Source organism: Eptatretus burgeri, chromosome 5, assembly GCF_056783735.1.
Source record: "Eptatretus burgeri isolate ZD-2024b chromosome 5, Ebu_testis_v1, whole genome shotgun sequence".
NCBI classification, from domain to species: Eukaryota; Metazoa; Chordata; class Myxini; order Myxiniformes; family Myxinidae; genus Eptatretus; species Eptatretus burgeri.
Window position 1 is genome coordinate 10,526,774 of NC_140965.1, and position 26,723 is coordinate 10,553,496.

Genomic DNA, 26,723 nt, shown 5'->3' on the forward strand with positions numbered 1-26,723 from the left:
CAGACTGTGTCAAAAGCACGTGATATGTCCAGGGATACGGCTCGGATTTCCTGTCTGGCATTGAGGACCTCCATCCATTGATGGGAGAGCAGAAGCAGCATATCCAGGGTAGAGTGACCTGGTCTGAAACCAAATTGATGATTGGAAATCAAGCCATTGGAGAAGAGGAAGGATTTCATATCTGAGGCGATGATGGATTCCATCACCTTGCTGATGATTGGGAGAAGGCTGATTGGTCTGTAGTTATAGGGATCTGTTTTTGCACCTTTTTTATGCAGGGCAGTGATGTTAGCAGATTTCCAAGCAGATGGCAGATGACCTTGGGCAAATGAGAGGGTGAATAGAACAGAGAAAGGGTGAGCAAGAGCAGAAGAGCAGGCTTTGAGGACACGTGGGCTGATGCCGTCTGGACCGGTTGCAGAATCTGACTCGAGGTTTGAAAGCAAGCTCTCCACCTTATCAGGAGAAAAGAATACAGAGTCCAGGGACAGTTGGGTGCGACTGGGTAAAGTGGGTAGAGATAGTGATGGGTTTAGGACACAAGATTTAGCTGCAAACACCGAGTTTAGACATTCAGCTTTATCACGTGTGGAATCAGCAGTGCGGCCATTTGAGGTAAGGGAGGGGATGGAGGGGGAACATACACCAGAAACAGATTTGATTAAACGCCACCAGGATTTTGAGGAGGGAGAGAGGTTTGAGAGTTCAGACTTGAGATGAGAAAGATGTTGTTTTCTGGCTCTCCTGAGGGTAGATACACACTTGTTCCGAGCTTTGTGGAAAGAACTGAGATTGCCCTCAGTTGAGTTTGCTTTCCATGAGGCAAAGGCAAGTTGTTTCAGGACAATTGCCTCGCCACAAGCTTCAGTAAACCAAGGGCGGGAGGAAGGGTAAGACAACTGAACACGAGAGGGGATAAATCTGTGCATGAGGGAGAGCAAGTTTCTTTGAAAGAATTCCCAGGATGAGTTGATGTTTGAGAAAGTAGTGATAGGAGACCAGTCTGTCAGTTTGATGGCTGCTCGGAGACCCTGCCAGTCGGCTTGAGTGAAATGCCAGACTCGACGGCGGTGAGGTGGTTCTCTGATAACAGCCAGAGAGATGTCCACTTTGACAAGGACGTGGTGAGAAGAACCAATTGGAGCGAAGGAAGAGCAGCAGATATTGTCAGGGAAATTTGTCAAAATCAGATCCAGAAGAGATGGAGTACCATTGGTTGAGATCCGGGTCGGGAAGTTGACCGATTGAGTCAGTCCCAATGAGTCGCAGAAAGCTTTTGCTTCGGTGCCATGGCAGGTGAGAGAGGTACCCACACCTAGCCAACTGGCGTGATGACAATTGAAGTCACCACATAAGAGGAAGAGAGAGTTTGGATGAGAAGATAGAAGATGGTCCATGTTTTCGGATAGTGAGGTGTAGATGGAGTCATCACTGTTCGGTGGACGGTACAGTACACATATAAACATGAGGTGGGAGTGGAGGGGAAGCCGAAGCCAGAGGTATTCCTGGGGGTGTGGGGGAGTGAGAGCAGTGCATGGAGAGTGAGGAATAGAGTCTTTGATGAAGAGAGCAACACCTCCACCAGGACGAGGCTCAGGTCTGTCATACCGTAAGAGGGAGTAGCCAGGGAGAGATACTTGGGAGTCAGACACGTCTTGGGAGAGGAAAGTTTCTGTTAGGCAGATAATGTCTGGTTTGTCAGTGGCAACCTGTATGGAAAGATCTGAAAGGTTTGAGTGAAGGCCCCGGATATTTGAGGTCCACACTTTTAATGAAGAGGAAGTGGAGGAGGCTTTGGGTGCAGGAGGTGGAGGGGGAGGGTAGGACAAGGGACGAGGGGGCAGGTAAGGAGGGTTGCTGAAGGAGTGTGGGGTATTGCAGAACAGCGAGGGGAGGGGGCCGAATGAGGAGGAGAAAAGGCTCTGTGGTGCTGGGGGAGAGGGGGGACAAGAGACAAGGAAGAAAGCAGTTGAGGATTTGAGGAGGTGGAGTGAAGAGATGGAGGTGAGAGGGCAGTGGAGAGGCAGGTTGGTGGATGAGAGGGGTGGCAACTTTGAGAAGGAAGAGTGAGGGGGATGAAAGGTGGGAGAAAGGTGAGGGGGGATTTTTGAGAGAGGTGAGAGGGAGGCTTGGAGGGAGAAGAGTGGGATGGTTGCTTTGAGAGTGAGAGTGAGGGGTGGGGGGGGTGAGTTGGCACTGAAGTTGGAAAAAAAGAATGTTTGATGGAAAGCGAGCATCCATGGCAAACTGTGGTTTTTAAAAGTTTTAGGTCAGAGATGCGATTTAACACAATTCTTGATGGATGCAATGAAGGCGAATTCAGAGCATGGAGAGAAGAAGCGCTGTAATAGTTCGATTTTTTTAGGCAAGGAATGAAGGAGAGGTCGAAATGAGAGCAGTCTGTTAAAATAGCAGAAGAGTAGTGCATTGTGAAACAGTAAAGAGTACCACATGTGTGAGAGAGGAAGATGAAGCATTATAAGATCGTTTTTGTAGTTAAAAATAATGTATGAGAGAGTTCAACAGATTAGGTCATGGAAGTGTAAAAAAAAAAAAAAAATCGAGGAAGAAGACGAGGAGGAGGTTAAGAGGAAGAAGAAGAAGCAGAATCGAGAGAAGGTGAGCGTGTTGTTGTTGTTGTTGGGTATATATATATATATATATATATATATATATATATATATATATATATATATATATATATATATATATATATATATATAAACAACTTAGGGTTAATGCTCCAACCTGATTCCATCCATACAATGTAAACATCATGTAGAACATGGATCCACATGTGACAAATCCTTGTCTTGTCTCACTCACCATCATTTCATTTTACCCACCACAGGCTGTTTCCTCTTTCATGTACATGCACAGCAGGAACATCGTCCACGCCGATATAAAGGTAAATCAATCAGTGCATGAAACATCATCACGGTAACTGAACTTGAGATAAGGGATAAAAGAAACGTCACGTGGGGTTTAAGACATTAGTAGAACACAATTACCTGGAATCATTCATTTTGAAAATACAGTACTGCTCGAAACATGTCGTCGTCTCATCGGGTTATCGCTAATCTCATGTTATCATCAGAGTAATTGCTTTTATGGCAAATCACTCTTTATGCGAGTAAAATCATTAACCTTTGTCAACTTTTGTTTCCAGAAAAGACATTTTCATGAATATAAAACAACCTTTGATTCATGATATGGAGGACACACATTAAGGAACAAATGGTATTTCTTTCCATATTCACAAAGGCTTGTAATTCATCAGGTAAGCTAAGTAAGGTAACCAATCTTGTCTTGCCTGATATTTTCAATCTTTTCTTGTCTTTGATGGACAAATTAATTGGACAAATGTAGACAAATTTATTAACATGTCAGGCACCTGTTTCAAGCTTGGGGTAGGATGGGGGTCACTAACAGTGGAGTTGAACACGGTTCGTTCGGTTCCTTAAAACCCATAAAAGTCCAACATTTCTGAGTTGTACAATTTAAGTACTTAAATGTCCTTAAATTTCAGGAAAATGTTCAAAAGTCAATAAAAGTCAATAAAAATCAGATTTTCCCGTTATTTGGTGAAGGGTGTTTCATTTTCCTCGCACTCGTATTCTAAAACATGATATTTAATTGAAAAAAAATGTTTACCGGTTAAGCGGCATGGTCGCATTTCATTCCCGCCCGCCCTCATGCCAGAGCATGTGGCTTTGTTTTTGCGCGGCTGCCGAAGTGATCACGTGTCTGCATTCGGGTCATCTCGGCAAACTTCGGCCGCCATTGCGATCGCTGTCATCACGATAAAAGAGCTGAACAATACGCCTATTATATCCATTATCATCGGCATTTATCAAATTTGTTGACCCAAATTTATATGCACAATACGTCAAGGGATGCCTGGACAATGCTATTTCCAAGCTACCTGGCTTGATAAACCGGAATTCAAAGGATGGTTGGAAAAAGATCCCTGATGTCGATCTTCTGCTCGTTGTCGTGTGTGCCGCAAATCTTTCTCTGTGAAAAGCTTGGGAGTTTCTGCCGTCACCGTCCATGGTAAAGGATAAAAACATCTACAAGGTGAGTGAAACTGTGTTTGCCGATTTTGATATATGATCAACGATCTTTTGGGCATTGAGTGATTGACCGAATTGTCTCACAGTATGCATGGTATCTGGTATGTATTTGATTACAATGTAAATACATACCTGGTACTTTTCTATTTTTCAGCTATGAGGTCTGTAGGTTCAACTTTGGGTGGAATGGGAGATTATTTTAATACGGGAGCTGTGACAACCTCAGATGCAAATCCATCACGTACTGCCTCTGCTCCTCCGCCTGCTGCCCCTCAGGCTGCTGCTCATCCTGTTCAACTGCCAGCTTCTTCGAGACCTGGATGTGGTGGAACACAGACTCTAATAGCAGAAGTGTTGTGGGCAATGAAATGTGTCGAGTCACATTATTCCTTTCGTTCGTGCGAGGGAACTTCTGATTTACTTAAACGGATGTTTCAAGTCATCCTGTTGCCGAAACATTTGCCTGCGGTGAAACAAAATGTAGATATCTCTGCCAATTCGGGCTTGCTCCTCAATTCTCTTCGAAAGAGTCTCATAAATAAAGACAGTGAGTATGTTTTGCTGTTCGATGAAAGCATGAACACAAAGACTAAAAATAAACAATTAGACATTCATGTCAGACTTTGGCACCATGACCAAGTCCACACTAGACACCTAACATCACAATTCATTGGTCATGCTGCTGCAACTGATTTATTGGAACGCTTCAATGCATCAACTTCTAATCTATGCAGAAGTGATTTGTTGCAGGTATCTTTGGATGGCCCTTCAGTGAATTGGTCTTTTTAATGACAAATTGGAGAAAGAAATTAAGGATGGGTGTGATGTGGGCCTGATGAATATTGGGAGCTGTGGCCTCCATGTCATTCATGGGGCGTTCCAGACCGGTTCTCGTGAGACTGGTTGGGATCTTGGTGATATTCTCTCCAGTCCATACAACCTGTTTAAAGATACCTCTGCCAGGCACGATGATTTTACTGATGTAACTGGGTGCAAAGACTTCCCATTGAAATTTTGTAAGCACAGGTGGGTTGAGAATGGTCCTGTCTGCGGCAGAGTTATTCTATTGTGGCCTCACCTGAAGTTATTTGTTGGAGCATGTGAAAGCAAGAAGCTGAAACCAACCAGCAACTCTTACAAAACTCTGCATGGTGCAATGAATGATAAGCTATCTGTCACAAAACTGTCTTTTTCAGGTCAGTAGCAAGTGCAGTTGAACCATTTTTAGCCTTCTACCAAACAGACAAGCCAATGGGTCCCTTTCTTGTTCATGATATTGAGAGACTTGTCAGGAATTTGTTAGAGAGGTGTGTTAAGCCAGTTGCATTACAAAATGCTTCTACTGCATATGACTTGTTCAAGCTGGATCTTGAAAAGGAAAGGAAAGAAAACAAAAAGATTGAAGTTGGTTTCAAGGCTGAAAGTGAACTGAAGTCCCTCCTGAGAACCAAGGCCATCATTGAACGCCAGGTGTTTCAGTTCAAAGAAGAATGTAGGCTATTTGTGGTGAAATGTGTCAACAAAATCTTTGAAAGGTCTCCTCTTAAATATAGTTTAGCCAGAAATATGGCTTCTCTGGATCCCAGGTTGATGGTGACTGATCAAGAACACTCAAAGTCCAAATTCAAATGCCTGTTGGAAAATTTGGTGACTCTGAACAGAGTTGATAGTGATAATGTAGATATGTTGGTTGCGAGTTACAAAGAATTACTGCAGGATGTAGTAGGGTGTGAACTGAAGTCTAGGTTAAAGGATTTCAAAATTGAAGATGACAGGGTAGATGTGTTACTCTATGAATGTGTGGGTAAAAACAAGAAGTTTGAGAAGTTGTGGGGGGTAGTTCGTAAAGTGTTGCTAGTTTCCCATGGTCAGGCGTCTGTTGAGAGGGGTTTTTCCCTCAACAGACAGATAGAGAAGGACAACCTGGATGAAGGCATGCTTGTGGCACTGAGGCAGATCATTGATTATTTTGTACTGGTAGGTGGAATGCTCAAAGTTGAAATCACAAAGGAACTGCTATCCTCAGCCTCCAGTTCTCGACATAAATACCATCAGTATCTTGAAGAAGAGAAAAGAAAGAAAGGGCAAGAAGCCATCCAAAGAAAACGAAAAATGGTTGAAGATGAAGTGGATGGTTTGAAAAAGAGAAAGAAGGTGTTGGAAACTGACGTAGAAGGTCTGACCACATTGTCAGAAAAATATGCAGATGAGGCTGAGACAAAAGGTGGCAAAACTAGCCACAGTCTTCTGGTAAAATCAAATGCTCTCAGGCACTCTTCCAAGCAAAAACGGGGCGAACTCAAAGTTCTCGAAAGAGAAATTGAGGAGAAGACTAAATCCTTGCCTGCTATGTCCTAATTGGATATTACAATGAATGACATGGAGCTTACAAAATGTACTGTTCTGTCGTGTAGAAGCAGTCAGGAGCTGCTGCAACTTTGCAGGTGCAGCACCTACAATAACATTTTAACATAACAACACATTGACATTGAGAGTGCTGCCATCTGGAAACTTGTGACTGCTCCTGGCTGATTCTACAGTAACTGTGAAGTGAATTTGCCAATTGGCTGTGTGGCGTGTTGTGCCTTGTTGACTGAATAAGCTCCTGCTGTGTTCTGTATGTTCATTATTAAAATAGATTTTTTGTAAACTTACTATCTTTGTTAATTTCTGGGTGACTCGCCTCAATTAACCCCTGGAATTTCGAGGATGTGATCCTTAAAAAGGGGTTATTTTAGCCCTTAAAAGTCCTTAAAAAGTCCTTAAAAAGACCTCAAAATAAGTGGGAACCCTGTTGAAGGACAAGATAAATGGGGAATTGGACAAACAATGGGTGTGGGGAGGAATGGGGGTACAGGAGAGGATGCAAGGGGTGAACAAGATGGATACAGAAGGAAACTCTGAGGAAGGAAAAACTGGAAATTTGAAAGGGGGAGAAAAGATCGTGGTTTTGCATTGGGGATGATGTGAGATGGTGGTGAAAAGTTGTCTTGAAGACCTGGAGGGAAGAATATGATTGAAAAGAATGTGGAAGTTGATTCCACAGGTGGGAAAAAAGAGGAACAAAAGAATGGAGGTGAGCGCTAATGGGCTTTGCATTTTCAGAAGACTTCTCGTATTTTTGCATCCATATCCACTTGACTTTGTGTTTGTGTGCAGGATATCTCATAAAGTTATGGAGAGATTCTTGGGTGAAACTTGGTGGACAGGTTGGGTGTGTAACCACGGTGAATCGTTTCGATTTTGGTGAAGATCTGAATCTGGATACGAGAATTATTTAATTTTCAAAGTGATTCTTCACCATTGAGAGATAAGGCTCAAAAATGATTATATAGCATGATATTTCAAAATGTCTTCGGCCCGATATGTTCTCCTGGATCACGCATTACTTGGCGGAGGTATGCGCTCGACCGAGTGCCCTTCGAGATACTTCTTTTGTTATCCTTTTCCTTCTCAATGCTAGTTAGATTAATTAATTTGTATCCTTGATCAAAAGGTGTGACAAAATGATTCTCTCCCTCTTCTCTTGGACACAAACATCTCATTTCCTGAGATATTCTTTTTCTTCTTCACACAAATCTGTTCCAATTCTGGTGATCTCACAAATCCATACTCTGTGTACTGTCACTCAAATCTTACACCTCGACTTTCCTTCATGCTTTTCATGAACATTATTTTTGTCCTGGTCACAAGATTTGTTTTGTTTGACAAAATTATGGATCTGGTCGATAGAGAATGCTTGCTCACAACCATTATTAACTCTTCCTGGTTTGTACACTACATGCATCCTGCAGGCTCCACGAGGAATCCTGCCACAATCTCAGGAATCCTGAGACACTAGTGTCTCACCTCAGCCGATTCCCCCCGGCCTCACTGTACTTTTTGCCACCCCCACAGCGAGTCCCTCCATCACCCACCACATGTCCTGCCGCCCCCCACTGCACGTTCTGCCACCCCCCCCCAAACCCTTCACCCAGCAACCCCACCGTTCGTTCCGCCGTACCCCACCACTCGTCCCGCTGTGCCCCGCCGCTCGTCCCATCCTACCCCACAGCTTGTCCCGTCGTACCCCACCGCTCGTCCCGTCGTACCCCACCGCTCGTCCCGTCATACCCCACCGCTCGTCCCGTCGTACCCCACCGCTCGTCCCGTCGTACCCCACCGCTCGTCCCGCCGTACCCCACCGCTCGTCCTGCCGTACCCCACCGCTCGTCCTGCCGTACCCCACCGCTCGTCCCGCCGTACCCCACCGCTCGTCCCGCCGTACCCCACCGCTCGTCCCGCCGTACCCCACCGCTCGTCCCGCCGTACCCCACCGCTCGTCCCGCCGTACCCCACCGCTCGTCCCGCCTTGCCCACCGCTCGTCCCGCCATGCCCACCGCTCGTCCCGCCGTGCCCACTGCTCGTCCCTCCGTGCCCCACCGCTCGTCCTGCCACCCCCATTGTATTTCCCACCACATGCCCCACCACCCCAACCACGCATCTTGCTGTCCTCACTGTGCATCCTGCCATCTCATCTGTGTGCCAAACCTCACACACCAACCACTCATTTCCTCCTCCCCCCATTGCCATTCCTGCAGGCAAATGTTTTTTTCTCGTACATATAATGCAGGATGGTCGGTCCAGATCCTGATTTCAAGCAAGAGTTTGTTGATCCAACTTTGCAAGGTTACTTCTAAACATTTTGATTTTGTCTATTCTTTGACATCTTTAACTCTGTTGTTCTCCAGCTGGATAACCTGCTGTTTGACGATTCAACCTGGACCCTAAAGGTGGCCGACTTTGGATTGTCGGTCGCTTTGCAGCCTGGGCAGCAGCTCTTTGGACATCGTGGCACACCTTTATACATGGCTCCTGAGGTGTGGAGCAACTTACTATACAATGGTCCACCAGCTGATGTCTGGGCCCTTGGGGTTGTAATGCACTTGTTGCTCACGACTGAATTCCCTTTTGAAGAAGAGGAATTGCAGGTGAGCAGAGAAGTAATAATCATTATAAAAAGTCAATGATCATGACTTTTCTCTGAGCTGATGGTTTTTGTTCATGAATTGCAAATACAGAATATCATTTTAATGGATGGGTTAATGTTTTGCTTAAAAGGGATTATCTTTCCTTCCAGAAAATGGCGTTCATGCCGCACAATGTGCAGCTTTCGAAACTTCAAGGAAATGTTGATTACTTGTCCATTTCTCTTGTAACGGCGATGCTGTGCGTGAATCCTCACCTGAGGATCTCAATGCAAGTGAGTGGCTGTGACTTTGAACATTTTAATGAGCTCAATCTTGTTTAAATGTACCAGTTTCAGCAAGAGAGTCTTGTTCACACGTTAAGGGGGACTCTTGGAGAATGTCGTCCTTTGATTTCTGCCCTTTCATGTTTCTCTATTTTCCTTGCAGGGCATCATGGAGCATCCTTGGATGAAAATATTACCAAACACATTATCCCCAATTGGCTTTTCAGGTAAAGATACCAGCATTTCGTCTGGCTGGAAACTTTCATTGTTTCATTTAGTATTTGTATTTTGCACAAATGTGTGTGTTTGTTCGTTCGTTCGTTCGTTATCTGTCAAAGATCCGTGGTTTATCCACAAAACTTATTTTAAAGCAATTTTAGTCGTTCTTCAATTCCCCTTCTAGCCCATAAATGTCAATGTGTGCCAGTCAGTCAGTCAGTCACCAGTCAGTCAGTCACCAGTCAGTCAGTCAGTTGGTGTGTGTGTGTGTGTGTGTATGTCTTCCATAACAACAAAATTGGGTCATTCCGTGCCAACTTACCTAAATTTCAAAAACCTCCCCAGGTCACCTCCTCAGATTTTGCTGGAAAATTATTAAATGTAGATCTACATGGCTCTACCCACCATGCAAAAGATTAGCTTTCAATTCCTCATAGTTTTAAAATTATCTATCTCGAGAGACCTTTGAAATTTGGCCCTAAAAATGCCAAATGTGAAAAACGCATTTTTTTTCACCTTCAGGGGCTTATAATTTTATAATGGACTCCTCTGCAAAGTTAATATTGGAAATATTTACTAATTGGCATCCAAATTTTTCAATTATGGCATCAGATAGCCTCTGGGATGCATATTTCTCACTCTATAGGAAGCTAAAAATGGCTTTTTGGCCAAAACGAGCTAAAATAAGGTGAAACTATAGGAGCCCTCCTGAAAATATGGAACAACTTAGAATTTTTTTCCTCATAACACAGTGATTATAGGGTCATTATCTATTCATAGATACATTTTTGTTGGGATAATACAGTTAGGTGATGAATTATAAAATTTTGACCATAAGCCCTTGCCTCCGAGGGCTCTAAAATGGACCAATTTTGTCCCCTGGTTTGACCATGTGGCGAGGGATTTAGGATCTTAATTTTTTTTTTTCCAAAGATTGCCTCATATAAGATGTGTCTACTGACCGAATAATTTTATCTTACGCCCATGGCTTCATATTAAGATAAATTTTTATTTACATGCACGTTTTTTATAATTATTCACTTTTTTCATATTCATGAGCTTATAAATCTGAAACTGAGCACTCCAGAAAAGTGATACTGCAGATATTTATAAACTGGCATTTGAAATTTAAGGATCTGTTATCAGAATGCCTGATAAATGCATATGTTTCTATCTGTAGGAAGTTGAAAATGCCACTTTGACCAAAAATGGTGAATATGCAGGGGGCATTAACTGAGGTTATGTAACAACTTAGATTATTCTTCTCATAAATTAATAATTATAAGTACATTTTTTATTCAAAAATAAATTCTTGCAATGATAATCCAAAAATATGCTTGGGTTTTCATTTAAAAAAACATGTCCTACAGTTCTCTATTTGAAGTCATTAGTTATGACATGCACCACCATGGATGGATGTAATGGTCTGTCACAACACTAGGGGCAGCACAGTCAACCTGTCTGTCTGTCTGTTTGTCTGTTTGGAGAACAAAGGAGAGGAGGAAACAAAGGAAATGGATGCAGAAAAACCTGGGCCCAGTGGCACAAGTTTGACAAGTGGATGCACTGTTGGAACCAAATTAGACCAGGAGTGTCACAAGACCTATTATACAAGGAAGGTTTGGCTAAAACAAGTTGCTGCTTTGGAGAAGAAGTCACAAGAATTAATTTCATGAAGATCAGGAATTACTTTCAGTTGAGAAGACAGTATTTGCCGACATCATGAGACTGCATACCTTTCCCGGTATGAGTATCGACAGACCTCCTGTTGTGATCCTTTCCAGTTTCACATGAAAAATGTGCACAGTAGTCAAATAAAATCTTGTTTCGTAAGATCCTCCCTTATGAGTAAATTTATTGCTAAGTACTGGGATCTTTTTTAAGGATTTGGAGAAATTTGCTGAATTTCAAAATTTATTTTTGATCTTGATTTTGTTTCCACATTGAATAAATTGACAAATAAAGTCTTAAATTGTTTCTACAATGTGCATCCTTATCACTAATATCTAATAAGAAGCATAATTTAGCCTCATGCGCACCCCTGCAAGTTCACCTTGTTTTGTACCAAGTGGGCCAAATTGCCATATTTGGCTTCCTAAAACTAGGAGTATGTGCTTTCTTGAGACATTCTGATGCCACAATCTGAAATTTTGTTTACCAGTTTATAAAATTCTGCAGTAACTCTTTCCTGGATAGTTCCATTTAAGATTTATAAACTTCTCAATATGAAAAAAAGTGAATAATTATAAAAAAAAACGTGCATGTAAATAAAAATTAATTTTACCATGAAGCCATGGGCGTTAGATAAAATTATTCGGTCAGTTGACACATCTTATATGAGGAAATCTTTAGAAAAAAAAAATGAAGATCCTAAACCCCGAGCCACATGGTCAAACCAGGGGACAAAATTGGTCCATTTTCGAGCCCTCGGAGGCAAGGGCTTATGTTAAAACTTTTATAATTCATCACCTAACTGTATTATCCCAGCAAAAATGTATCTATGGTTAGATAATGACCCTATAATCACTGTGTTATGAGGAAAAAATTCTAAGTTGTTCCATATTTTCAGGAGGGCTCCTATAGTTTCACCTTATTTTAGCTCGTTTTGGCCAAAAAGCCATTTTTAGCTTCCTATAGCGTGAGAAATATGCATCCTAGAAGCTATCTGATGCCATAATTGAAAAATTTGGATGCAAATTAGTAAATATTTGCAATATTAGCTTTCTCGTGAAGTCCATTATAAAATTATAAGCCACTGAAGTTGGACAAAAATGCGTTTTTCACATTTGGCATTTTTAGGGCCAAATTTCTAAGGTCTCGAGAGAGAGATATTTTTTAAACTATGAGGAATTGAAAGCTAAACTTTTGCTTGGTGGGTAGAGCCATATAGATCTACATTTAAGAATTTTTCCAGCAAAATCTGAGTTGGTGACCTTGGGACCCTTCGGTGAGTTGGCACGGAATGACCCAACCATGACATCTCGCAACCTAAAACTTTGCATGTGTATGGAAGCAACTCCAATGGAGTGCATGAATACAATTTTGGTGTTTGGGTTCATTTAAACACCCCTTTTGAAGATAATTAACGATCTTATTTAATTATATCATTTATCAGGTGCATCCTCTGACACTTCACTCTCCATGGGGTCTTAAGGCGCTTCATCAGTTAACTCACTGGGGTCTAAATTCGCCATTTCCTTCGACCTGCTGAACAATGCCTTGAGTATAAACAGGCCGCAATGGTTTACTAACGATAAAGTGCTGGAAATGTGTCTTTTTCACTTTCCTTACTCATATCATCAAATGCCTCATCTACATAGCTACGAATCTCTGTATACATCACTTTTGCAAGTCCTGTAGTTTTCAAATTAGGAGCTTGGAGCGATTTCATGCATTCCATGATGCGATTTTCCACGATCTACTCTCACAGACAAATTGAAGAATATGATAGAAATATAAGATGAGTTTGGAGGATCGGATCACATGGACTAAATAACTCGAAATCTGGAACGAAATCTGAAAATGTGAAGAAATCGGTGATGTTTAGTTTTTTTGTTTGCATGTGCCATTACCAATCAGCTTGCTATTGCTTGCCAAGCCAACCCTTCCTGATCAACCAATTAATTGGAGTGCTTGACAGTCGACGGCAGTACAGTTCGTCTCCCAATCAAGAAGTACAGTCGGCAGTTGCTGTAAGGTAGAGGTACATACGGGTAGATTTGGATCTGTAAAGAGACTCTGCAGGTGTGTGTGCTTGCCTACATGCTTTGTTCTGGGCACCGTGGTGGCTAAGTTTCATCCCATATCTTCTGAATGATGATGGGTGGTGAAAAGTTAAAACGTTATGATGATTGTGAAGAAGAATTTGTTGAACAAAAGTGGGAAAAAGAAGAAAATTGAGTAAGAGTGCGAAGAGGGACTGGTGTGGGAAGAGTGGGAAAATGAAAAAAATGAGGAAGAGTGGGAAGAGGGATTTTGTGCAGGTTTTAAATTTTAACTTCAGCAGCATACGAGCGATCACATTTTCCTTTGTCCTCGTGACTTTCGAAAGCAATTCATTATTTTAAATGACTGCGTGCTTTAGAAAGGCTATATGGTTTTCTTTGTGAGTTTCAAAGCAAAATATAAGATAACATCCAATCTCCTTGAAAAATTTAAAATCCATCCTTCCATTGGGGTCATACTCTGCTCAGAGCGTTGGTGCTGCCGAAGCAGTCTCCTTGGCCACTGGGCACAATCCTGGATGGGTCATCACTCTGACACAGGATACCAGCAAACTGACACTCATTATGCTGACCTCAGAAGGATGATAGGCAGAGTCAACCCCACCTGGTATTAATTCAACAGGTGGGGAGGATTTGAACTCAGGATCCTCATATCCCAAGCCCACCACCCTAACGATTAAGCCATAACCAGGCATATAATCATGCAATGTCATTTTTAGTTCGCATGTTCGAAGAACAGAGAGCTATCGCGATACCCCTAGCGTGATCGTCAGCGTGAAAATGTTAAAGTTTTTGGTGCAAGTTATTTTTTCCTTTTAATGTTTTTATCCACCACATTTTTTTATACGCCCGATATATATATATATATATATATATATATATATATATATATATATATATATATATATATATATATATATATATATATATATATATATATATATATATATATACATATCTTCTTCTTCTTTCGGCTGCTCCCGTTAGGGGTCGCCACAGCGGATCATCCGTGTGATCCGCATAGTGATTTGGCACAGGTTTTACGCCGGATGCCCTTCCTGACGCAACCCTGGTCGCCTCTTACGACACAGGGATATGGTACACCTATTTTAACCGGGGTATACACCGGCCCAGTATACTGGTACTCATTTCGCCGACCTCGGAAGGATGACAGGCTGAGTCAACCACCTGGTGTATTAATTCAGTGGCCCAACGGGGCTTGAACTCAGGACCTTTTGGATCCCAAGCCGCTGCCCTAACCACTGCGCCAACACACCAGGATATATGTATATATGTATATATATATATATATATATATATATATATATATATATATATATATATATATATATATATATATATATATATATATATATATATATATATATATATATATATATATATATATATATATATATATATATATATATGTATATGTATATATATATATCCATATATGTATATATATATCCATATATGTATATGTATATATATATATATATATATATATATATATATATATATATATATATATATATATACACATATATGTATATATATATACATATATGTATATATACATATATATATACATATACATATACATATATATATATATATATATACATATATGTATATATATACATATATATATATATATATATATATATATATATATATATATATATATATATATATATATATATATATATATATATATATATATATACATATATATGGGCGTATAATGTGATACCGGTCGTCCGTCCGTCCATCCATCCGTTCCTGTCCGCACTCTAACTCCCAAAGTTTTCAACTTTCACGTTTCATATTTGGTACATCGGTACAGACTGGAGACGGTGTGTTGTGACATACGTTCGTCATCTAAAGTGGTTACCATGACAACCATGATGCTGTTTTCCATCCGTTCCTGTCCGCACTCTAACTCCTAAAGTTTTCAACTTTCACGTTTCATATTTGGTACATAGGTACAGACTGTGGAAACGGTGTGTCGCGACATACGTTCATCATCTAAAGTGGTTACCATGACAACCAGGATGCTGTTTTCCATGTCGCAGCACAATTCTGTATATACCTTCTTGTTCGGGCGGATATTGTGCTCACTTGCGCTCTTGTTACTGATTATAATATCTTCACTGCAATGCTTTATAAAAATATTAATTATTAGACGAGTCTTTTAAAAACGATAAATGTATAAACAGGCAAGCATTGGGTGGCTTTGACACCAACTCTGGTGAAAAATTTGTTTCTTGAAATTCCCTCAAAACAAGGGTGAAAGCGACTCAGGGTTTTTGGATTGTATAAAGCATAACATTTTCTCTCTGCCCACTCCTCTCTCTCTCTCTCTCTCTCTCTCTCTCTCTCTCTCTCTCTCTCTCTCTCTCTCTCTCTCTCTCTCTCTCTCTCTCTCTCTCTCTCTCTCTCTCTCTCTCTCTCTCTCTCTCTCTCTCTCTCTCTCTCTCTCTCTCTCTCTCTCTCTCTCTCTCTCTCTCTCTCTCTCTCTCTCTCTCTCTCTCCCTCTCTCTCTCTCTATCTCTTCTCTCTCTCTCTCTCTCTCTCTCTCTCTCTCTCTCTCTCTCTCTCTCTCTCTCTCTCTCTCTCTCTCTCTCTCTCTCTCTCTCTCTCTCTCTCTATCTATCTATCTATCTATCTATCTATCTATCTATCTATCTATCTATCTATCTATCTATCTCTCCTACCCATCCTCACTCCGCCAATCCTAATACAGTGCAGCACCCTCCCACACATCTCTCTCTCTCTATCTCTATCTCTCTCCTACCCATCCTCACTCCGCCACTCCTAATACAGTGCAGCACCCTCCCACACATCTCTCTCTCTCTCTCTCTCTCTCTCTCTCTCTCTCTCTCTCTCTCTCTCTCTCTCTCTCTCTCTCTCTCTCTCTCTCTCTCTCTGTCTCTGTCTCTGTCTCTGTCTCTGTCTCTGTCTCTGTCTCTGTCTCTGTCTCTGTCTCTGTCTCCCTTCCCCACTTCTCTCTCCCCCACCCGTCCCTCTCTCCCCCACCCCTCCCTCTCTCCTCCACCCCCCCCCCTCTCTCTTTGCACTCCGTATTCCCGTTAGCGAAGTGACGGGTGGTACTTGCTAGTTTGGGAATAAATCTGAAAGTGTACCTTTGCTGAACACTATTGAATTTCAAGGTACATTTACCAGACATTAAACATAAGGCACAATCGAGGTTTTCCTGATAATGATATACGACTGGACAGAACAGGCTAAAGTTGATTGAAACCATCTTGAAATGACATCAATGTGTTAAGATTACCGCCATGGTTTTGCTTGTGCTGAATTCTCACATCATCTGTGTTTATGCAAATTTCACCTTTTCTTTCAAGGAAATGCTTCTCTCGATGGTGATGTGGAGCATGAGAAGGAAGAAATTGAAATTGAAGATGTCCTGGTGGAGGAAGTGTGGAGGTGTAAACGGGCTTGCAAAGAAGAATTTGTTGAACAAGAGTTGGAAAATGAAAAAATGGAACTTGAGTGGGAAGAAGGGCTTGTTTGTGAAGAAGAAGAATTTGTTGAACAAAAGTGGAAAAATGAAAAAATGGAACTTGAGTGGGAAGAAGGGCTTGTTTGTGAAGAAGAAGAATTTGTTGAACAAAAGTGGGAAAATGAAAAAAATGAGGAAGAGTTGGAAAAGGAAAAAGAATTAAGGAAGAGTCGGAAAAGGAAAAGAATTGAGGAAGAGTGGGAAGAGGTCTCGTACGAGAAGAGGAAAAAATATAATGAAGAATGGGAAGAAGGACTCAGGTGGGAAGAGTTGGAAAAGAAAAAAAGATTGAGGAAGAGCAGGAAGAAGAACTCATGTTGGAAGAGGCGGAAAAGGAAAAAATTGAGGTAAAGTAACCTTTGTTTGGGGAAAAGGGGGCGGTGTCCAATCGGATAAATGCGTGTTGAGTAATTCAGGATTGTTCTTTCTTTCAAGGATTGTTCAGGATTATGTTGGATGGATTTTCTGAGATCACAGGACAGTTCCTTTCAAGCTCACTGCAACAGGTAGAGAACTTGACCATGAAATATTCCTGTTTTGAAGAGGTATAGATAGCCCTGACAGTCGATCATGCATCACATCTTGAAAAACCCACACAAGCATTCTCTCTCATGTCCAGGGGCCACTGATATCATCTATGGAGTCATCTTCTTATTTTTCCTCTTCTTTCTCTTCTTTCCAATGCAGCACATGGCTGTGGGTATAATCATTTGTTCGTGGTGCAGCTTTGCTACCAATGCAGTGCCCCCTGTAAGTTAGAGGAGCAATTTAGAAGTTATTCAGGGTGCAGGCAATAGCTAGCCCTCTCTTCACAAAGGACACCGTGAGATCTTTAACGTCCACCACTTAACACCGACGGACGGGATGCCCGGTTTAGCGTCCATATCTACACACACAGTCACGTGCACACTGTAAGAACATTTATACCTGGGAACCTGAGCGATCACTTGTTCGATGTATGAACCGACGAGATGGATCTCTTCAAGCCAGTTGTTTCTTCCCAGACATTCTTTCAGTCCCATTGACAAAAGAAGAAAGACTCATCTTCGGAATCATCAAGTTGTCATCCAACAGGAATAAATGAGCTCTTTTCATTTTCTGTCTTTCACAAATTTTCAATCTTTTTCTCTCTCTTTTTTGTTTCATTTGTTCTGTCTGACCTCACCTTTTTTTTTCCCCTCTTCCGTTTTTTATTTATTATTAGTCTCCTCTCTCTCCACCTCTTTTTTACTTTTTATTTCACTGTTATTCCTCCTTTTACAGAGCCCCTGTATACCCATGACTTAACTTCTGTCCCATGTTTGACCTCCCTTTGTCCGGTGTCAAGATGTGTCATTCCCACCCCACGTACAATATATGTTGTTTCGAGCTCTGACACACACATGCCACAGATGCCACAGATGCACACCCAAACAAACATATACACATACACACTCTCACTCTGTAATATCAACATTCACTCATGCCCCAGCTCCCTCTTTTGCTCCAGCTTAGGGTTAATGCTCCAACCTGATTCCATCCATACTATTGAAACATCATGTAGAACATGAATCCACATGGAGCAAATCCTCGACTTGTCTCACTCACCATCATTTCATTTTACCCCCCACAGGCCGTTTCCACTTTGATTTACGTGCTCAGCAGGAACATCGTCCACGCCGATATTAAGGTAAATCAATCGGTGCATGAAACATCATCACGGTAACTGAACTTGAGATACGGGATAAAAGAAACGTCACGTGGGGTTTAAGACATTAGTCGAGCACACTTACCTGGAATCATTCATTTTGAAGATACAGTCCTGCTCGAAACATGATGTCGTCTCATCGGGTTATCTCTAATCTCATGTTATCATCAGAGTATTTGCTCTTCTGGTAAATCACTCTTTATGCGAGTAAAAACATTAAACCTTTGTCAATTTTTGTTTCTAGAAAAGACATTTTCATGAATATAACACAAACTTTGAATCATGATATAGAGGACACACATTAAGGAACAAATGGTATTTCTTTCCATATTCACAAAAAATAAGCACACTGAAGGTTGACAGTCCCTGATTGATGGCGAGGTCAATGTAGGCTTGCAATTCACCAGGTAATCTGAGTGAGGTAACCAATCTGCATTTCGGTAGTTTCACCGGAAAGGTGTTGATTTGTGTATTTTTTGGAGCAGAAATTTGTAGTTTTTTTCAGGGTGCCGGCGATGACTCATAATCCTCTTCGTGAAAGACACCATGGTATCCATTGCATTCGGACCACACTCTGCATAGAGCGTTGGTGCTGCCACAGCAGTCTCCGAGGCTATTTGGCGCAATCCTGGATGGGTCACCAATCCGACGCAGGATACTCAAATGGCTCAATCATTCCAGCAAGCTGGTACTCATTTTGCTGACCTCAGACGGATGATAGGCTGAGTCAACCCGACCTGGTATTAATTCAACGGCTGAGCAGGATTTTAACTCGGGACCCTGAGATCCCAAGCCCACCACCCTAACCATTAATCCAAGACCAAGCACATACCATGGTATGTTTCACACCAACGGGAACAGACAGGACACCATTTAACGTTCATCTGAAAGACTTTGTAAGCACGTATCACAAGTCATGTTAAACAGAGTGACAGTTTATCGATGGACGCATGTTCAAACTCCAGCAAGATGAGTGCGGACATCTCTTCGCCATCCTTCCCTTGAATCTTTGGCCCTGGGATGTCTTCATTTCACATTTTGGTGCTCAATTAAGGATATTACGATAACACTTCTGGAGCATGCTCAAAGACAGCTGCCGCTGTTTTGTTCACAGGTACACTGATGGACCTTCTGGTCAAGTATGGGAAACTCTCAGTGGAGTTGGTGAGACCAATAATGTACCATGCAAGCCTCACATTGGAATGTTATTAAATTGGGGGTTGTAATAATGGAGTTTTGAACATGGTGAATGGAAAAAATAATGGAGTTTTAAACATCCGTGTGTCGGTATTGTGGGGCCTGCTCCAGTGCTCCAGCCACAATGTAGCTGGAAAAGGCAAACTCAGCAAAAATCTTACACATCTCATTTGACCTGGATGTGAAGTTCTCAATGTCTCGGCAAAAATGGCAAAACCTGAGTAATTGTGAGCATGGTGAGGAACATTTGATAATGGAGGCATGAGAGAATGACTATTGTTGTGAGTGTGTGCTCGGTGTCCTTGATGAAAGAGCGTGAAGATTGAATGAGAGAAGCCATCTTATTATCACAATAACCGGAGATCAGTTTGTTCGGGAAACTGCAAGTTGGAATCGATAAGATGGACTGGGTTCGTGGCTTTGGGGATCTTTGGTGAAAGGTAAAAATGTATGATGGTCTTGGAGTCGTAAATTTGAGAATGCAAGTCGTCGGTGGGATTTGGTTTTGATATCAGATGTTGGATGTTTTCCTTGACAGAATTTTGGATCACTGATTTAAGGTGCTTTGACCTTGGTGCCAACAGGAAGCCATCCTGAAACCAGTGTCGGAAAGTTTCCAGATGGCTTCCTGTTTGTGAAGATCATTGTACCAAAGTACTCCTACATCACCTTTGTCAGACAGTTTAATGACCTCATCCTTCTGGAGATGCTGTACTTGAGTGAATTATATAATTCTTTGGTGAGGTTGGAAAAGTTCCTGAAGTCTGCAACACACATTCAGGAACACTGCTCACCAACCTTTCTGTGATGTGAAAGTGACAGGCCTATCGACTCAGATTCGGCGTGGGATATTCCAATGATCTTTGAAGGTCTTGGTTTCTGTGACGTCAAGCTGGGGAAAATATCTTCATAACAATGTTACTGTATTTTGATTCAAATCTCAGCGCAATTAATCTCTGCATTGTGTTTCCTTAATTTGGATGAAGCACAGATTGTAAAGGATAGGTAACGATATTGGGGTAGTCTATGAATGTTGCATGGTCATGGGAGTTGTCTTGCTTTTATTTAGGATCTAGTACACGCTGACGAAGTCGCCGGTGGCATCATGTTTTCGGGTTGTTCGTCCGTCCATCAATACTAATTTTCTCTGTTTTCTCTGCAACCGCTTATCCGATTCACACGAATTTTTTAGCAAAAGTGTGAGTGCTCAAGTAGAATGTTTTAATGTAATTATGACGTCATAAATCTCGTGGTGTGGCAGCCATGTTGGAAAAATGGAAAAACTTTGGACCTCCATCTCTGAAACCACACCAAGGAAAAAATTGAAACTTGTCACATGGTGAGTACTCATGGGGAATAAGTGTGATTTTAATGACGTCATAGGTGCCTTTGCTATGACGTCATGATTGCATATGTACAACGTTACATCTGATCATTATGAAAAATTTTGAGGGTCATCTCAGGATAAAATGGTCTGCAGAAAAAAAATAATTGATAACGTCATCGGTCACGTGATTTTGCAGCCATTTTTTTGTTTTTTTAAAGCTTCAAAAATCTTCTCTGAAGTGGCTGAACAGATCCAGGTGAAACTTTAAAAGTGTCACTGCCGATTGATGAGCAACAAAAGGTTCACACACAGGTTGTCATAGGTCGCATGGTATGACAGCCATATGGGATTGACCCTAAAACCTGTAAAAAAATCTTCTCCAGAACGGCTGGACAGATCGAGGGGAACCATCACACAAATGTTCCCCAAGCCATGGCTGTACAATTTTGTTGAGGAATAATTGATAGGTCACATGGTTTGGCATCCATATTGAATTGAAGAAAAATATTAAATAATGTTTTCTCTGGAACCGCTTAATCAATTGACATGAAACTTCACATTTATGATCTAGTAGTGATTGGGAATACAGGTTTTGGATTTCAACTTGATCGGATGCGTGGTCTGGCAACCAGATTTATTTAATTCTTTTTTATCTGGATTCCTGTTGACATTTTTGATTTATTGGTTGTTTTTTTTTTTTTTTAAATAAGGCTCACTTGGCTGAGTCTCAGTGGGTTGGAGGGGAGAGGAGTAGCAGGTAAAATGAGAATCCTCGCCAGCTTCCTCCCAATTTCATCTTTGATTTTTGCTTGTTTGGGTTCCTTCTGATGATTCCAATGCAGGACTGTATTTGGTCTTCCAGTTGATTTCTTTCAATCACATTCTATTTTCAATTGAATAATCACAAAAAACGTCATGGGTCAGGGTCAGGTGTCCAATCATAGCGGGACGTCTTGGGACCCGGTCATCACTGTTAACAGTTATAAGGTAACAGTTCTAATTATGTTTCTTCTTAATTACGTAACACACCAATACACAAACGCCACACCAAAAAGTCTTGGCGAAGGTCTGTCATCTCCCATTGCTCTTTTTCTTATTTTTTACGTTCAACTCTGCTTTACGATCCCACCTATTCCAGGTGGGTTCTCCGACTGCTTTGGCTGAAAAAGTGTTGGAGGAAAACCGACGGAGTATGGTCAAATCCTCTGGGCAAACTTTATACAGACCAAGCAGTGCACTGTGGGGAGGAGCAGACCTTGAGCACATGGCTCAGCAAGGAACACTCAAGGTAAGAGCTGTAAGTACTCTGATGAAAAAGTGCTGCTAAAACTGCTTTCGGTTCACCTGTTTGATATTCATGTTGCAGGAGAGAAGTTGAGGAAATAAACTTAAATGCTCAAAACATCAGCAGTCATTAACTTCCCATGCTCGTATCAAGTTTGAGTTGATTGTTTATATTGTTTATCTCATCTGTCGATGTAGGCCAGTGAAGTTGGAGCGAGAGGCAGGCAGGGGTGAGGTTGGAGTGAGTGCAGGCAAGGGTGACACTGGGGTGTAGACGGGTAGGAATGAGGTCAGGGAGATGTTTTTTCTTGGCAAATTAACTAATAAGTATGCAGACTTCATTCTGCAGGAAGAATCCTAGACGTAGAGTTGTGTGTTTTGACAGGGCGGGAGTAAGGGGTATTGAAGAAATGGGAAATGACTCGGTTCATGGAAGGAACTCATTTGGCTGTGATACACATACCTTGTTGGAGGAAATGATATCGGGAAAGTTTGCTCACTCACAAATGTTTAACAAATTTATTGGAGTTCTATGAAACAGTTTCTGATTGGGTGGATAAGGGAAGTGCAGTGGATAAAGTATATCTTCACTTTCTAAAGGCATTTGATAGGTACCACATAGGACGTTGCTCGCCAAGGTGAGGGCGTGTGGAGCAGTTGGTCGGGTAACTCACTGAATTGGAAACTGGCTGACTGATAAGAAGTCAAGGGAGGATGTCTGGCTGGGGGGACACCAGTAGTGAGGTACCTCAGGGATCGGTGGCTTGGAGGATACCAGTAGTGGGGTACCTCAGGGAGCGGTAGTAAGATTATTATTCATAATTGCCATCAACGATTTTGATAGCATGGAATCGGCTTTCTAACTTTGTTGATGACACTTATATTGGAGGTAAGAAAGATTGCAAAGAGGGTGGTAATCAGAGATTCAGGAAAGTCCAGATTCTTTAACAGATTGGGCAAAATATTGGCAGATAAAGTTTAACAAAGAAATGTAAAGTTATTGAGGAGGGTAAGAGTAAGTAAAATAGGGACTATGTTACGAAGGAGGTAGTCTTGGATTGTGTGACACAGGAGGATCTGGGGGTGGGAGTTGATATTGGGGGTAAGCAAACAACACAGTGCCAGGCAGCCACAGGTAAAGCTAGTAGGGTTTTGGGTTGTATTCACTGGGATAAATGACAAATTAAGAGGTCATGAAAAAGGAATTTAGTGAGGCCTCATCTGGCGTATTGTATGAAGTGTTGGTAACCACATCTGTGGAAGGACATAGCTCCCATAGACAGGGTTTAGCATCGACGAGATTGACTCCGGGGATAACTAAACTAAGCTATATGAGGAGTGGCTGAAGGAGACAAAACTTTATAAATGGAAAGATGATTGAGAGGGAATATGTTTAAAAATGTTGAAGAAAATGAAGGGTATAGACAAAGTAAATGCAAAGTTTTTCAGCACAATGGGCATTGACAAGACCAGGGGTCACAACCTGATGAATAGAAGAGTTAGGACGGTCGTAGGGCAGGGCTTTTTCACCAAGAGTTGTTCATGCATGGAATAGTTTCCCTGGAAAGGTCGTGGCAGCAGAAACGGTGGATAAGTTAAAATTTGAGTTTGGTAAGTGCTGAGATGCATTCGGGATAGAAGGATACATTAATATTGGCATGAATGGTAGGTAGCTGAGATGTATGGATACCTGTGAGAAGGTTTCATCAAAAGGTGAATGTGCTGTTGGTCTCTTCCCCCAACACACGCAGGCACACACACACACACACACACACACACACACACACACACACACACACACACACACACACACACACACACACACACACACACATCTGATCCACATGCCTCCTCCTCATTAATTAAACTGATGCAGCACAGGTATGATGTGTCAACTACCCCACCTATGTAAAAGTTCCTTGTTCCTTGTGTGTCATCACGTTTCTTTCACAGACGAGTCGTATGGAGTTGGAAATTGTTTGTCAACAGTCTCTTCTCCCTCACTGTTGGTTGCTGACCTCACAAAAGAACCAGCTGGTTTCAACAGCAATCAAGATAGGACTTAGCCATATGAAGGTACAGAGTGTTGTTTACAGATCAGTTTGGCCATCATTTAGTTGAGAATTATCTACAATGGTTTATTTAATGTGAATGAAAATGTCACAAATAATGAACCTTGTGCTGTTGGAGATGCAATGCAACTTTTAATTGTAGAGAAATGGATAAAAGAAACAATGAGATTGCGAAATTGAATGAAATTTGCTTTCCCTGTTCAGAACACTTCTGCCTATTCTTCCTGATGCATAATATTCACAATTTGACTTTCCCAGAAATGGTTCACCCTTGGCTCCACACAACGTGAACACGATGGCTGCCACAGCACTGGTTGTGTGGAACCTCGGGTTTGATAGGGTCCGATGACGCCTGGTGGCAGATGCGAGGTCAGTGGGTCACTCCGAGCTTCTTGTTTCATCAATAAACACCCCACCGACTTTATCAGTGCCCATCCTAGCTGGACAAGCATCACGAATTCAAGACCCAATGTTTATTGGATGGAGGTGGGCTGGGACAATCAGATTCAGTTGGGGATATCTTTGGTGTTGCTTTGAAGATTTCATCTCGTGCGCCCTCCCGTAGCCTGCCAAACTGGCATGCCACTGACATAGAGATTGAGGGACCAACAGATCCAGAAACTGGACACACGTTCACCATTCACCGTTCACCGTACGCACAACCCAGCTGCTCTCGCAGTGGTCACGGGCTCTCCTATTTGCTCTTCAATTCCTCAGCAGCTTGCTAAGTAAGACCAGGTTTGGAGTTGTGATTTGCAAGTCAAATCTGTTAAGGTGAAACATTCTGATGAAACTTATCTTTCAAATGAAGACTTAAATTCTGAGCTGTGAGTGTCTAAGTCTCTTATAAATGAGAATGACAATATGCATGGAAGGTAACAATTGCTGTTTAGATTTGTTTGAAGAGCAATATGGGTCCTTTAAAATTACAAACTGATCAAATTTACTCAAAACAACAAAAATCCGGTGGCACGCAAAAAGATCATCTCATTCATGTACAGATTTTTCTTCCACCCTCATTTGCATAGCTCAACGAGGCATGTGCAAAACAAGGGGTGGGCTGCGGGGGGGGGGGGTTTGCATAGGACTACACGAGTCAGACATGACAGAATAGACAGGAATGAAGAGATGGGAGAGGATGAACTGACTTTGCAGCCATGTTGTAAAGAAGGATCGGATGAGTTTGGATGGAAGCAGCTTCAGAGCCAGTACAGATTGATTGCATTGTGACCTGTGAGCATGCAGCAAGAATCAAAGTTTCAAAAAGAATATTCAAATTATTTTACAGTCAAGTGAAGGTTGCGAGTTAGTCTGGATGGATTGGACCGACTCTTGTGAGAGCTGATGTGTGGATTTTTTCGTTGCAGGTTCAAGAGGACATGGAGGAGGTCTCATCCTATGCTAAAGCTAATTTTTAATTGTTAAAAAAGCTAATTGGTGGATTAAATTTAATCCAACAAACATTCTAAAGCTAATTTGATTGAAAAAATGTTCACATTTTCTGTAAAAAAAATAAAGCAGATATTAAAAAATCTGCTTTAACGAGCTGTTATTGGAGGCCCAATTCTTTCTGCAATGTTCCACGAGTGAGGAAGTCAAAGTGATAAAGTCTTGAAAGAAACAATATATGCAAAGTTGAATGTGCAATAAATAATACCCACAATTATACCAAAGAAAAATACAGTTACAAAAAGTTAAAACTCCAGGGGGTATCCAAGCATTGGGAAAAGATTCGTTTATAAACCCTCAATTACTGCAGGTGGAGTGCAACGTGTCCACAAGGCCGGATGCCTATTCTGGTCCCAAAGTCAGATTTGGGGAGGGTTGAGAGGTTTGCTGGCTCTGGCTTGGTGACACCTGTTTTCCGTCACCCATTGACACATCGCGCATCCTCCGCACAATCTCAAATTGCTCTTGTGTGAAGACCCCTTGTCCACGGTGGGAGATGATTGGAGCAGGCCAGTCCCCCGGTGGCGTTGGTGCGGGGGGGGAGGAGGAAACAGTTCACGTTCAACACTGAAAAACATGCATAGCAGGTGCCCTGCCAGTTTTCACAGTTTTAATCCAAACTTAACAAAGAACCTGAATTTTTGCCTTTAAAAGGTGGGGGTGGGGAGAGTGGACGGGGGCGATGAGTTGACTGAAGAGACGATGGATTCCTGGTGCAAATATGTGGAATCCACAGGAATAAATTTTTTAAAAGACACAGCACCCCCAACCACACTTTAAAGGTGGGGTGTGTAGATTTTCAAGAAGTAAATAAATGAATTAATATGTAAGTAACAGAGTGAACAAGTATCCAGCCCCTTTGTTATGACACTCCAAAGTGAGTTGAGGTACATCCAACATCCTTTGATCATCCTTGAGATGTCT

At 41.8% G+C, this 26,723-nt stretch overlaps 1 protein-coding gene across 3 annotated transcripts in view; it reads left to right on the top strand.

Moving 5' to 3' along the window:
• The window catches only part of LOC147025826 (uncharacterized), a 119,596-nt gene extending 93,386 nt beyond the window's left edge, over nucleotides 1-26,210 (top strand). For 2 of the 3 annotated variants that reach the window (XM_085880670.1, XM_085880669.1), the window contains 13 exons: nucleotides 2,852-2,908; nucleotides 8,808-9,047; nucleotides 9,197-9,319; nucleotides 9,474-9,537; nucleotides 16,626-17,130; nucleotides 17,219-17,289; nucleotides 18,396-18,452; nucleotides 20,929-21,006; nucleotides 22,133-22,282; nucleotides 24,232-24,354; nucleotides 24,609-24,719; nucleotides 24,916-25,078; nucleotides 25,718-26,210. In XM_085880670.1, the coding sequence (XP_085736796.1) occupies nucleotides 2,852-2,908; nucleotides 8,808-9,047; nucleotides 9,197-9,319; nucleotides 9,474-9,537; nucleotides 16,626-17,130; nucleotides 17,219-17,252 (1,023 nt within the window). In that variant the 3' untranslated portion in view covers nucleotides 17,253-17,289; nucleotides 18,396-18,452; nucleotides 20,929-21,006; ... (3 more) ...; nucleotides 24,916-25,078; nucleotides 25,718-26,210. The remainder of the gene's footprint in view (nucleotides 1-2,851; nucleotides 2,909-8,807; nucleotides 9,048-9,196; nucleotides 9,320-9,473; nucleotides 9,538-16,625; nucleotides 17,131-17,218; nucleotides 17,290-18,395; nucleotides 18,453-20,928; nucleotides 21,007-22,132; nucleotides 22,283-24,231; nucleotides 24,355-24,608; nucleotides 24,720-24,915; nucleotides 25,079-25,717) is intronic. The other variant, XM_085880668.1, reaches the window with a different exon arrangement.
• Nucleotides 26,211-26,723: the final 513 nt, after the last annotated feature.